Below are 14570 nucleotides of genomic sequence, written 5' to 3' on the forward strand. Positions count from 1 at the left end.
GCCAGACGTCTTTTCTGTTGTTGTTAAATCGTCTTATGAACTTTTTACCACTTTATTACAGTGTTTCATATTTCTTCAGTTGTTCGAAGTCATTGTTATTACTTTATACTCTGGTTTTCTTAGAATTACTTTCCATTTTATTATCTTGAACCTACTGTGAAGAAGAATCCAACCGCGAAATTGAAATTTTCTGTCTTTTTCCAGATATATTTATTGGTGTTCTTGTTTTTCAGACTGTAATAAATGTTATCGAACCAGCTTCCTGGTTGCTAAAGAAGAAGGTATCCACCAGCATCACCATGTTTCATCATGAGGAGTGATGTGTTCAGGGTCAAGCATTTTGCATTTGGTAGGTTAAAAAATTATTAGCATTTGGCTCTATCTCTCCCAGTGTTTTTCTGTGTCTAACTGCACTTCTCTGACTCTTTTTCGTTTTTAAATTAACTTGCCGCACTACCATAAAATTTGTGTAAATTACATGACAAAAAGTTGACCTTTGGATAGACTTTGATAGATGTTTGCTGTTGTAAAAAACTCGATTTTTAAAAGCTGGATTGTTTGATCAGTGATGCTTTTTTACTTCAGCTGCTGATGTTTACGATTTAATACATTTGCTAATGTTCTCCAAAAACAAACCTCTGATACCTTCGCTGTGTTTATAATGACATTAATAAACCCAAAGGTAGATTCTATTTACTAATTTAGTGTCTTATGAAGGTAAAATGGATGCATTAATTCTTTTAAAAGTATCTAATTTGTTCCTGTCACATTAAAGATTGTGGCTGTAAATTGAACAAAATAGAGTGACGTCAGAGAAAACTTACACTGCGAATGCTGTTGTTTCCGAGCGGACCTTGAAGGCAGCATCTGTCTCCGCCCGGTGGGCGCTGTGGCAGCGGCCAGACGCAGTTCCCCGGATGCTGTGAGACCAGGTGCACTCTTTATGATACTGCAGAGACCTGCACCGTCCCCGAACCTCATCAGGACACCCGGTAAGGCTTTGTCCTCTTGTCGGGGCTGCCTCTCGGACGTCTGAAATGTAATTTACCCGGCAGCCTCAGCCCTCACTCGGAGAATAAGGCGATGGGACGGCGGTGAAATGAAGACCGACACCGGGAGAAGAATTTGAGCTGCTTGTTTATAGCTCGAGTGGAGGTGGGGAAGCTAGCAGTTAGGCTGGCCAGAAAGCTCGTACCCGGCGTCGGCGGCTCAAATATCGGATTAGCTCAACCATGGCTGGGCTCATCAAGAAGCAGATCCTGAAGCATCTCTCCAGGTGGGTGCTTCGTTGAGGTTAGCAACAGAGATGCAGATTCAGCTGTAAGGAAGCCATAAACTGGCTTTTAGCACATTATCGCTGTTATTTTGGGAGCAAATTCAGCTCAACGTGGGGTGTTGTTACTTACAATGTGCCTGTCAGACAGTGCGCGGGGTTTAGAGTCGTTAATGAACTAGCTAAAGGGTTAGCTCCTTAGCTAGCTCTCCTTTGCTAAAGCAGGTTCAACCAGCTGTGAGTGAATCAATTATCTCAGCTTCCACATGCTGTCACATTATTTCCAGTAGTTAAGAAACAATTTGAGGTATTTTAAATTCATTTTCTGACGTTGTAAACGGTTAAGACTAAATTTAGGTGGTTAACTTTCAAGTCCATTTCCCTGGACAGACAGTCGGTGGGATAAAATTAACAGAAAAACAAATTGAGAGACAAAAAAATCATACATAAAGCAAATAAATAATAATTTAAGTTGATATAGTTTCATATCAGAAAGTTAGACATGATTCAGTGAGTCGTTAAGATCCCCTCACTGTCTTCTGCAGGGCTCTATTGTTCATATAATAAATATTTATTGTGTTTTTATTATAATAAAAATATAAAAAATATTTTATTATATTTTATTAATATAATAAAAGAGTATTGCAATTTATTAGAACTAATAATTGGCTTATTTTGACATTGGAAATAATTATAATACATAATCACTTTGTAGATTAAGCAAGTCATATAAGGATCTTTGTATTATCATAATATTATTGCTATTCAGTTAGTTTTCTTAATATGATAAATATGAAGAAAAACAAAAAGGTCTTAAAACCATACACTTTATTTAAAAATATATAATTTCCCCATTAATTGCAATGTATTTTATGCCTTTAACATTATTTTTATGTGCATTACTTTGTACCTAAAGTTAAATGAATCTTAATTTTTCCTCAGAAGCTAATAAATGGCAGTGGAAGGGTGGATTTTAGTTATTTATATATTTATAGATGTCCTGATGTTATGAGTAGCATTCGGCTCCACAGAGCTCTGCATGAATTATTTATTTTTTCCACCGTCTCTCGAGGGACTTTCAGTGTTTCCCTGTTTTGTTCCTGGGAAGCCTGGAAGCATGCCAGAAACAGAATTTATTAAAATTTAATTTGAAATAAATTTGAAGTGGATGTAATTTATCTTTGGGGCTGTTGAGTGTTTAAAAACTGAAGCAGCTCGATGGTCGTGTCAGAAACGACTCTAGCTCGGGGAGTTGGACTTTGACACTAAATTTCATCAGCATGGTGCTTTGTCCTTCACACACCTAAAGCCAGAGGCAGCACTTGTCCTCCTCTGTCCTCGTGTACTTGTGTGTATTGACAGTGAGTAAGTGTGTTTGCACGTGACTGTGCGTGCCCTCAACAGCGTCAGCAGGAAATGACTGGCGGAGTAGTGATGTCGTTCAGCTTTTAGGCTCTTTGTGTCTGCCTTATTGGTTGGTTGCAGAGCAGACGCTGACCTCTCTGACAGGCAGCCAATCCGGCGCCTGTCTTGTGCAGTGACTTCACAGAAACGGTGATGCTGTCAGAATGGCAAAGCACCATTATCTCATTTACTCCTCTTTGAGGGCGCAGTGATTGTTGCGTACTACGTGCCGGGATGTTTCTGCGTCTGCATCACTCAGGAACAGTTTGTTCTCCGGCAGCTTATTTATACCCAGTGTAGGTGTGCTTACACAGCTACAGGTTATGGAGGAGGTGTCAAAATCAGAAAGGACACCTGCCTTTCTGATTCTCCTCAGGTTTGCATCAGATTCAGAGTTGTATCACAAGTTGGCATCCCTGTGCCAGAGGTCAATCAATAAAGGTTTTCATAGAAGGTTATGTCCAGGTAGCCCCCAGAGGAGACTTCAGACTGTGTGTTTAGTCTGCAAAAGAGATACGGGTTTGTGTATCGACACAGAAGTCTGGCCACCGGCCAGATTCTGTTACACAGACACAAACAGCACAACCCCTCACTGATTGGCACCTCTAGGAAAGATGTGTGACAATGCTTCATGATGAATAATTTACTAGTCACTTCATACTCAGAAATGTAGAGAAATCCAATCAATTCCTCAGTGGGATTTTGTTCCCACTTAAATTATAATCTATTGTTAGGAATGCAAACAAGCAATTTAAGATTAATTGTCAATTAATGGTTTATTAACCTTTTAGTGTTGCGGTTTGGCTGCCATCCTGCAGAGGGCACCACTGGTTATCCTGAAACGAAGGTGTTGATACAGAAATAAAGATGGCGGAGCTACCCTAGTCCAGTAAAGAGAAACTATGGGATGCAAAATACACTTTATTCGGTTCTGTTTTGAAATATAAGCACTCGACAAGCTCCTTAAATTTAAGATGGATTTATTTTTTTTAATCCAGCATATTATTAAAAATTGCAGCCCTTTATGGAAACAGTTGATTTATTTCATACAACTCAGGTTTTTAAGAAAACGGCCACTTATCAATTAATTGTTAGTTGATCAACAAGATCAGTCGACGTTAGATTTATTCTTTAATCAATAACTTGTCTCTAATTGGTATAAATTCTGCTGCAAACATTTATTTGCACACCAAGCAATTGCTGTATAATAAATGTAACTAAAGCTTTTATGAACTATTAATTTGTCCGTGGCCTACTAATTTTCCAGTGCACTAATTTTTGTTTTAGTGTTTTTGCTAACTTTGAAAATGTTTATTCCACTTAAAGTTAATATTATATTACTTTAATAAAATATATTGGTTAAGGTTTATGACCAAGGAGGCATTTATTAAATATATAAAGAAGTCCTCCTTTTTAAATCATACTCAATGCCATCTTTGTTGCATTTATATGAAGTAATAATCTTGACATTGATGAGTCAAGATGATCCCACCCTATTCCCAGATGATACTAAGCTGAAAGCCTCTTTTCTGTTCCTGGAGGATTGGTTTCACCGTGAAAAATGGCTCCATTGTTGTTGCCGTGTTTGTCATCATGAGCTGCTTCTTTCCATCCTGCAGTAAGCTCTGTGATGATGATGCAAAGCAGCGCTATGTTCAGTGTGAAGAGTCACTGCTGGTGGGAAAGCTATTACTGCATGAGTCATGACTGAGTGTGGGGCAGTGGGTGTCTAATCAGCACAGCTCTGTGAAGCCCTTGTGTGTGTAGGCTCTGTTAGGAGTGTGTGTATTCTATGTTTGGTCAGGATTCCCATAGACGTTGGCATCCAGCTGCTGTGTATCCAGGGTTTAGCTTCGTCTAGGTGAAATGGTTGAAATGGTTGTAAATATTAGCCATTGTTGGGTTTTTAATTTCTGCTTTGGGGTCCTGATTTCATGTAGCTTTGACCGCCAAAAACCAGGAGACGCGACGTTTTAGAGCAAAACAGGAAGTTATTCAAAGTGAGGTCACCCCGAGGGAAAATGTAACTAAAATGATTCACCCCTAACTGTTAATTGGATTCATCAGCAAAAATATACAAGTTAACAGCTGTTTGCAATTTCAATAGCTCAACAAAACTAACATTATATGTTGTTTCTCTTAGGGATGCATGATTTATCTTTTCCAATTCCGATATGTGAGGATTAGTATCAGCTGATACCAACTGATCTGATTCAGCAAAACAGCCGAATTGATTTAAAACATTTTTCTTTTTTTTTTAACGGTCATAAATTTACTAAATTACAAATTTCTGTGATAACTCTGCACCAGTACAGCACTTAAAAACTCCTTTAGCTTCATAATATTTTGGAGTCAGTGTAATTAGCAGTACAACAGCAGGGTTTCCCCCAGTGTATTTTAAGCCTGGCGGGGCACCAGGCTTTGCTTGTGCCCCCGCAAAATAAGCTTTGTTTATTTATTGAAGTTTTTAAAAAAATTTGCATTTTTAAAAACTTTATAGTTGGTGTTCAGATATTAACATAATTATCAAGTGATACTTTTAAATTTCGGTCTATTTTGAAAATTTTTTAACTGAAAAGCGCAGCTGGATGAATGACTGGCCGAGCCTCACAGCTACCGGGCTCACAGCCACAAGGGTTTCTAGAGAAAACCTTGAACAGCCAACGTAAAATAAGTCATAAAGAAACTAAAAGTGACAAAAAGAAACAAACATTCAGGAAGTGCAAATAGGAAGTTGAACTATAAAGAAATATATTGCATATCAGGACTGATATCTCTAGTTTCTCTTAATTAAAAACTTGTGCTTATTTATCCAGCGGTGAGCAAATTATGAACTTTTAGGATACAGTTCAGAGCCTTTAACAGCTCCGGTATTTGAGGTGCTCTATTTCTAGCACTCCTTATGCAACTAATGAAGCTCTTAATTGTTTACATCAGCTCTGTGCCAGTGAGACCTCACCTGGTTTGCAAATCTCTGCTCTTAACCAAAATGTTATTTAGAAGTTGGAATAACGCTGAAACTGCAAAGATCATTTAATATATTCACTCTGCCGTCTTTTAATTAAAATAAATAAACACAGTATGGTGCTGTGCTTTTCTTTTTTTATCAGTCACTTCATCATCTTTAGTAACGTTTGCATTTCAATCATATTTATCTAGATTTCAACCTAATGTCTGACATCTACATAGATTACAAGGAACCGTGGTAAATCAAACAATCAACATACAAAAAGAGAAGATCCATACGACACATTTCTACGTGATAAATAGGTTATTTTATTCAATAAATTTAGAAAAAAATCAAATTTAAAATGTGAACTGGTAACATACCAGAAAAAATCTTTATTACTTGGAGCAGGTTTAAATCTGATCTCTCTTTATGGGTTTTTTTATGTTTTATTTTTATGGTTAATCATAAAAATAAAACATTGTATTCAGCCCTCTGCTGGACTATAATGTTTTATAATTGAGTGATTCTAGTTCCAATAGGTCATATGTGCTCACAGTCTGTGAGCTCCTATTTGTTTTTTCACAGTCTGCAGTGGATCTGTACTTCTGCTCACTTAGAGCCGTGAAAATGGTTGGAAACCCTGAATTCAGTCATTTGGATGAATGACACAAGTCTTCTTGGGAATACAGTACACACATTCATGAAAAAATAATAACCCGAGACTCTTTGTTCAGTGTTGTTTTCTTTCTCTTTTATCCCTCGGTAAACTTAGCCTGATTAAAATTCTCACGCCTTCACAGCAGAGCGATGCCCTGTGGATATTTGTTGTTGCACACGCCGTCTCTCCTGTTTGTCTTTTTATATATTTCACAATTTAGGCCGCCTCCGTCTGGGTGGATAAAATAAGATGGCTGTTGTCTGACTCACTCTGGTAATTTTTTCTTAAGGCCAGACTCCTGCTGGCATCACTGTCATCAGGCTGCACCACAAATTCATCATCAGGGAACGCAGAAAAGCTGTTTCCATTCTGCAAATCCACAGACGTTTGCACACAGTTTGGTGTGCTAGAAAGTCTTCAGTGTGTAGTTGAGAGAAAAGATGCATTGTAGACATGTTTCGATTGAATTTAGCAAAATTAGAAACCATAAGAGTTACTAGTTTGATAGCTGAAGATGTCTTTAGTATGTATTTAATTGATAATGTCTAAAATTGAACATAAGAGATTTGGGTAAAATTTTTGCAAAGCTGGTTTTGATTTTTCTGTAAGGACTACAGCATTGACATTTCAGGCACCCGATTGACGGTAAAATCACAAACTTTGAGTTTTTTTCGCTCACTAACAACCTCCACTCTGAATTTATGAGCGTCACCTGGAATGGTGCATTCACTAATTATCTCAGCTCAGTCACTAGCCCATTTCTATTGGCTCTCTGGTGAAAACTTTGTGTTTTATTGTATTAAAATTGATTTAAGAGAATTTTATTAATTTTTTTCTTAATAAAAAAATGGTGCATATTTTTTTAAATTCTATAACCTTTTGGGACAAAAGACCTTTAAGTTGACCTTTATGTCAAAGGAAAAAGTATTTTTGGACAGTTGTGCTCTTTAACCTCCAAATGGGACTAATGCAAGTTTGGATATTGCTGTTGAGTCGTTAATATTTCATTTAAGAGGTGGAAAACCACTCACTCTCCACAGTGGTCTCCTATAACCTTTTTACGAACCTGGTTTTGGTCTGATGAGCGCAGACTTGCTGGCTGGGATAACAGCTGAAGACTATTGAGACAAAAAGGACGGGAAATATGACTATACTCAAACTGCTGCATTGGAAAAAGGTCAGCAGGTGTGATTTTTCTTTAGTTTTAACTCTAATAGTACTGATGGCAGCACTGCTGATTGCGAACATTTAGCAAAATTACAGTATTGATTTATTTATGGAGTTGAAGCAGGAGGTGACCAATGAGAGGCTGAGAAGCCAGAGAAGGAGCGAGAGGGTAAGCCAAACTAGCTGCTTGATACTTGATCAGCTGCTTAGATGAATATTTCACTCGTCACATGAGACAAACTTAACGTTCCTTTCTCTGAGAATCCACATTTTGTTTTTTAAGGGCCTGTTTTAACTTCTTCTCCTCATTATGTCTCCTGCTGGATGTAGCTTTTATCTTCCTACCTGAATCCAGCTACTTACTGGTGTTTGGTTTGCACATCTTTTGTTTGGAATTTTATTCTTTTGGTTCTTCGTACCTTTTAATTTGGATTTTTATATTTATTTGTACCATCATGTCAATGTCTGATTTGGAAAAGTAACCAGCTAAAGTCAGTATTCCTTGTTCATTAACCTTCGTTGTATTCAGCCCTCTGCTGGACTATAATGTTTTATAGTTGAGTGATTCTGGTTCCAATAGGTCATATGTGTCAAACTTAAGGCCTGGGGGCCAAACCTGGCCCGCTATAGCTTTTCATGTGGCCCTCTAGATTCCAGACTAAATATTAAATCTGCTTATAAATCAACTCAATGTAGTTTTTATGTTTATTGCCAAATATATCAATCAGTCCCTCCAAATTCACACAAAATCAACAAATCCCCACACTTTTTTGTTCTAATACATACTTGGAGATTTCTTTCAATAATTGTCAAAAACCTTACTTCATTGATGTCAGATTATAATACATCATCGTTACAGCGAGTAATAAAAAGTCATATGTCCTGCCATAAGAAAGCACAAATATTGCAAATATTTCCAAATGTGATTTTTATTGCAAAAAATCACAAAAAGTATCATAAAATTCTGAAGATGTTCAGTAATATTATTTGATTTAGGAATTCTTTGACCTTTTAAGATTCTGTGAACATGTTTTATTCATTCATTCTGGCACAACTGGCCCTATAAAACCATTCATGATCTTGATTTGGCCCAAAACTAAAATGAGTTTGACTCCTCTGCAGTATTTTAGCTGTCCATCGTGAATAATTGGCTCCAGATTGAGTTATTCATGCACTATTGGCTTGGGATGACAAAGTTTCACAGCAGCTACACGTAAAACACCAAAGATTTTGCAAACAGTCTGAGATAGGAATCCAGTTGTTTGCTTTCTGTGGGATCAGCCTGAGGAGTTTTTTGTCTGTTAGCCGCCATCTTGGAGCTAGGTAGCTCCAAGATTCTGCAATCACTTAAATTATTAACTGGTGTCTTTCAATGCTAATTCAAGCAACTATGAAGTATTCCAACCATAAACTTCTCAATCTCCTCATTTCTAGTAGATAAGGTGAACTCCGGAGTTGAGCCGTGAGCTCATGTTCTGGGAGCTTAGTGTTCATCATGAGGCTATTGGGTGAGTTGCTAAGATTGCTTAGCACGTTGTCAACGTTAGAAAGATTAAGTGTAATGTGATCAAATATAGAGGAGTTACGGCACATTTCTGGTCTAATCCTTAAAGCTATCCACTTGAAGTCCTGATGCTAAAATCCCACATGGAAAGTTTATGGTTTGTTACCAAATTCACCTCAAAATCCAACTTGACGACCATTAAAAACAGTACATTTTAGTTTATATCATCAAATCAGACACCTTGTAGTACTAGATAACCCTTGTTGCAGTGAAGCTGTTTGAATGTATCAAAACCATTGTTGATCCTTATAGCCTAAACAACTAGAAGCCCATTTCATTGGTTTTCTACTGACCTGGGGCAAATGTTTTTGCCCATTTGGTCCAGAGATCTTCTTACGACTTGTGATTTAATTTCTGTTTGTGACCAGTTACCAACTAAGGTTTTTATTTACAGTCAAAGTATGAGCTTTGATCCTGTCCGTTTACAGCTGTAGTCTGATTGTGTGTGAAATCAGACTACAGCTTAGTGTTGCCTCAGTTATTGGTGTTCTGCACTTTCTCGTGTTAAAGTATGTTTTTTATTACTTTTGTGGTGCAGAAAACTATAATTTATATCTGCTTTGCTGTTTAATGACCAAACCAGATTGCTAAACATTGTCAGTTTGTACTGCAGTAGCAGATGGTGATATTGGTAAATCATTTCATTAGATTGAGGTGCAGAGATTAATGGGTCAATAAGACCTTCAGCATCAGAACACTCTGGTAACTATTAACTAATAGTGTGGGTGGAAAACACTCAGGTCGTAGGCATCCCGGTTGTGTGTTTAAATGTATCAAAGAGGCCAATATTTGCTCACAGAACCTAACCTGGAACATTTTTATTAACCTGTCTTTATTATGTGGTGGAAAAGCCACACCGTTTACGTAATTTGTGTAAAAAGCCATTTTTAAATGGTGGTTCGAATTTATTTAGATAAAAAGTAATCCAAAACAAACTGATCCTATATGGAAGAAGTAATTGCCTTTTATACCCAGACTGTCACCTTTGACCTCAATAAAGTGTCGGTGTTTATAACAGTTTGAATTAGGTCTTTCCATTTCAGTGGCCCATTGCTCCAATGTGAGAGTTTTTGAGTATAATTTACCTGTTTAATGTCTCAATCAGATTTAAGCTTCGCCTTTGACTAGGCCACCCAGTTTGTGTCGAAACTGACTTAGTCAATCGTGTCTTGATCAGCTCTCATAAAAGAAATGACTGACAGTTTTGGGGCAAAGTGATTACAGTTTACAACCTAAGTAAAGTCTTTACAAAATGTAAATAATGATTGTTTTGTTTTAGGGCTGAAACAATTTATTGTCATGAATTGATTATTCAAATAATTGTCAAGTAACTTGGTCGCCAATTAATTAACTAGAGTAGAGTCAGAAAAGGTCATTTGTTGAATAAATAATGTATTTAGAGAAGTAATAAAGCCAAAACTGTATAAGTTACATACACATTTTGAATCTAGAATAAAAGCACTTTAGTCTGTAAATATGTTTTACACTAATCTCTTCAAGTGGAAAAGTTATTGCATTTAACTGTTTGTTTGTTTATTTGTATCTTTTAATGTTTTTGTCTTATTGTATGAAAAAGCTTAATCTGGAAAATGTGACTGTTTGTGTAGGATTAATGTATTAATTGTCAGAAAGTAGTCATTAGTTGCATCCCTAAATTGCTTTAATTCTTCTCAAAGCAAAGTTTTAATTCATGCGGGTTGCCCTGAAAACACTGTTCAACCGTTTACCATCTGGGAATATTTCTACCCTGGTAGATTTATCCCTGGTTTCAACTAGAAACGATAGAAATATTAGTTTATGTTAAAATTTGAGTTTTAACATTGAGCTTTGCCACAGGCCACTTTCCAAACCCTTAGATGTGGGTGTTTGTTTTTTGTCAACATCTGATGCACCTGCAGCGTATCCGGTGGCGAATGTTTGCCAACAACTCCTCTCCTATAAATATCCGCAGCCGCTAAGCTTGGCGCTGTCCTGTTGTCTTGTAGGTTTGCTAAGAACCTGTCGCCGGATAAGATCAACCTGAGCACGCTGAAGGGGGAGGGCCAGCTGACCAACCTGGAGCTGGACGAGGAGGTCCTGCAGAGTCTGCTGGACCTGCCCACCTGGCTGGCAATCAACCGTGTGTTCTGCAACAAGGCGGCCATCAGGGTGAGGGCAAAACAAGGATTTCAAATTATGCCCCAGACTTATTTTACATGGAGTTATTTAAGGACTCAAGTGTGTATGCACACCTATTGCATCAGGCAAATAGGTGATTATGATTTTCATGACTGGTGAGGCAGAGATTGCCTCAGAATCAAATGTACAAATCTAAAATCCAATTTAAGAGCTAATATTTTGATTTTGACCGTAACTAATTAATGTTTTTAATCAATTTAACAATGCAATAGCGAGAAAAAAAATCTATTTTTCAAATGGAATTTTTTTTACTGACTTTCAAAATTATGTATTATCTGTTACTTGCAAATGAAAATGTAAAATATTTCTATCACAATGTTATAAAATAAAACGTCTTTCTCTTGAATTTTTCTTTCATTTTTAAAAATCCGGGAGCCACAAGAAGAGTGGCTTTTAAAGGTTCTATTCTGACTGTATTTTTGTATTTTTTCTGCTTTTTTCAGTCATTTCAATGAGTAGAAGAAGAGCACGTTTTGCCTGTAGTGCTCAGCACTGCCCCCTATCAGTGAGGCATGGTACTTTCTGCCTCATGCATTTTCACAGAGCTTTTTTTGGCTGATCAGAAAGATTAATTATTTCATTCGCATTCATTAAATATGTTAGACTGTAGAAGATGGGTAGTTCCTCCTTTCTACTTCATTTAGTGTGTGACATAGCGCCCCCAAAGGTGAGGCACAGCACTGCACTGCCTCAGCCCAAACTGTTTTTATGTATTTCATGCATAAATTCAGCCATTTTGACCATGAAATTATCACCAATAATAATAATTAAAAAAAAAATCATGAAAAATGTATTTTGTATTATTAATGTTCGGGTCTATGTACCTAATTTACTTGTAGGGATTATGCCTCCTCTGACTGTATGCCACTAGCAGTTATCTTGGTCTTTGACTGTTCTACTCTACTTTTATGGTCTCCCTTTATTTCATAACTTGATCTGTCTCAGCTTTGAGTCACATTCATGAGCAGACTTTGGCACACCCTGAAAAAGCTGAAAGAAGCTATATAATTTACTTATGACTCCACATTTGCACAGACCAACGTCCATTTTCCACCTCTCTTTCTCTTCTTGGACTTTTCCTTCAGTTATTTTCGCTCACTTTTAGACGCCATTTTGTAAAGGAGCACCACAGTATGCGCTGTGGTTTGTTCATCCTTGATCGCCCTCCTTTATCGACTGTTTTTATGCAGACTTTGCAGTTTTTCAGGTGTAATCATTTACTGGAGGTTTTTGTGTTGCGGCAGATTTCTTTATGACAGGTAGAGCTGGTGTGCAGAAACCGTTTTTCCTGCTTAGATACGTTTCTCTCTCTTTTTTTTATTTTTACCTTTTCAGTTCAAGCTGAGTTAAAATATGAGAACAGATTTTTATCTCACTTCCTCACATGTTCAGCTCCCTGTCTCTACTATCTTCCTCTTACAAAGCAGCTAAACCCAGTATTGTGTCCTATTTAGATTAAAAATGCTGCAGCAGAAGATATTTGATGCTTGTCCTGGTTAAATGAAGTTTATAAAATGAGGACATGTTGAGAGGATAAACATATGGAAAAAGCCTTAAATAGGTTAATCTTTATTGCAGTTGTATAATCTCTCATTGAAAAAGAGAAAAATCCAAGCTTTTATTTTATTGTAACTTAGTAAAAAATGTTGACCTCACTATGAATGACTGTTTAGAGTGCAGATTTAATGCAGGTTCTCATTGTTGTAGCTGTCCACTCAGTGATGGATGTGAGCTAGCACCCCCTGCTGGTGACTTTGATTATTTTTGTTTAGAGCAAAGCAAATGAAATGTTTAATTCACTTTAGCTCTGATTTGTGAGTCCTTGATGAACAAGTTGCTCTGTCAAAATAAAACACTTGCTCTGAATCCATTCTGCTGTGTAATTTGACCTGGACTGTAACTCATCTGGCTTTAGTGCTTGTTTTACTTTCATTAATTTCTCTTTTGGCATTAAACATCTGTTGGCTTTTCATTAACAGATACCATGGACAAAACTAAAGACTCACCCAATTTCTTTGGTAAGTTTATGTTCTTGCTCCTTATCTATTATTAAATCATAATATTTAAGACTTTGGTTGGTGTTTAGGCATTAATCTTCCAGTCTTCCAATAATGCATAACTATCCAGTGATATTTTCAAATTTCCTGTCAATTTTAAACATTTTTTAACTCAGAAATATGGCGGTTTGTTGGAGAATCTCCTGGCGCCCCGAGCACTGGGCTTTGCAAGTTTTCTGGGCAAAACTTTGTCTTTAGTCACTTTTTATTCATCTCTGATGGACCTGAATCCAAAATGAAAGACACCCGCATGCTGAGCAAAACAAAATCACAATCTCTTTGAAATGTATGTTTCATTATGGCTCCAAAATGAATCCCCTTCTCCTTTTTACTTGTTGAATGTGTAGGAACCCACCGAGTATTGGGATTGTACATGCTGTATCCCTTGGAAAAATTTATTGCACTATATCTGTGATTATCTAGAGATTTGTCTTCACTCGCCATATATTGGGTTCTGATTTCATTCTGACCGCTTTGATCGCCTGGTTCTTCTTTGTGGCTTCGCTACGGCTGCCATCTTTAAGGGAGTAGGTGTCGGTTTACAGACTCTGTCCCATGATAATTGTTTTCCCTGTAGTCACCTGGGCTCCATCTTTACTGCTCCATTGTGTGATGTTAGAGCTCACACAATGCATTCACATAATATCATTTTCTTACACATCTTCTCAAGGACAGTCACAGACTGATTCTAAAGCCCCTTGTCATTGTCGTACTGAAAGATAAACTCCTGCCTTTTTTTGGAGTTTTTAAGGGTTTTTAAACTTTTCTTAAAAACAAAAATCTGCATATGTATTACATTAATAAAAATCTAACAAGAATTTTAAAAAGTGAGCAAATGAGATTGGGGATTATTTTGTGGAAAACTTTAAGGCCTAGTTAAGGTATAAAAGCAAACATCTGCAGACGTACGCTGACATGACCGTCCATTTAATGGTCAAAAGGAGAGTTAGTTAATTAATTAATAAGGTGCAAAATGTTAACTTTTGAGGAGTTACAATCATCTGTCGCTCAAGTGGATTCGTGTTGTCGAGGTTTTAGTCTACTGGACTAAAAATCTGAAGACGGTGACCATTGTTGAAGGAAAGACAGAAATCTGATGAGACCAAATATGAAAACGTTGTGGAGAAAACCTAACTTTTCAACACTGAAACACGGTGGTGCTAGGCTTTTTGTTGGTGTTAAAGTAAAGCTATGTGTTCTCTTGTAGACCCTGGATAAGGTGATAATGGAAATGAGCACGTGTGACGAGCCTCGACCCCCTAATGGTCCGTCTCCCATAGCAACAGCATCTGGACAAAGGTGAGCTTTTGCATTGCAGG

At 37.1% G+C, this 14570-nt stretch overlaps 1 protein-coding gene across 6 annotated transcripts in view; it reads left to right on the forward strand.

Moving 5' to 3' along the window:
• Window positions 1-898: 898 nt before the first annotated feature.
• bltp3b (bridge-like lipid transfer protein family member 3B) overlaps window positions 899-14570 on the forward strand; it is a 31508-nt gene continuing 17836 nt past the window's right edge. For 5 of the 6 annotated variants that reach the window (XM_055054844.1, XM_055054847.1, XM_055054848.1 and 2 more), the window contains exons 1-4: window positions 899-1276; window positions 11002-11164; window positions 13174-13212; window positions 14459-14550. In XM_055054844.1, coding sequence (XP_054910819.1) covers window positions 1233-1276; window positions 11002-11164; window positions 13174-13212; window positions 14459-14550 — 338 coding nt within the window. In that variant the 5' untranslated portion in view covers window positions 899-1232. The remainder of the gene's footprint in view (window positions 1277-11001; window positions 11165-13173; window positions 13213-14458; window positions 14551-14570) is intronic. The other variant, XM_055054846.1, reaches the window with a different exon arrangement.

This window comes from Poeciliopsis prolifica, unplaced genomic scaffold (assembly GCF_027474105.1).
Source record: "Poeciliopsis prolifica strain line A6 unplaced genomic scaffold, Auburn_PproV2 SCAFFOLD040, whole genome shotgun sequence".
Lineage (NCBI taxonomy): Eukaryota > Metazoa > Chordata > Actinopteri > Cyprinodontiformes > Poeciliidae > Poeciliopsis > Poeciliopsis prolifica.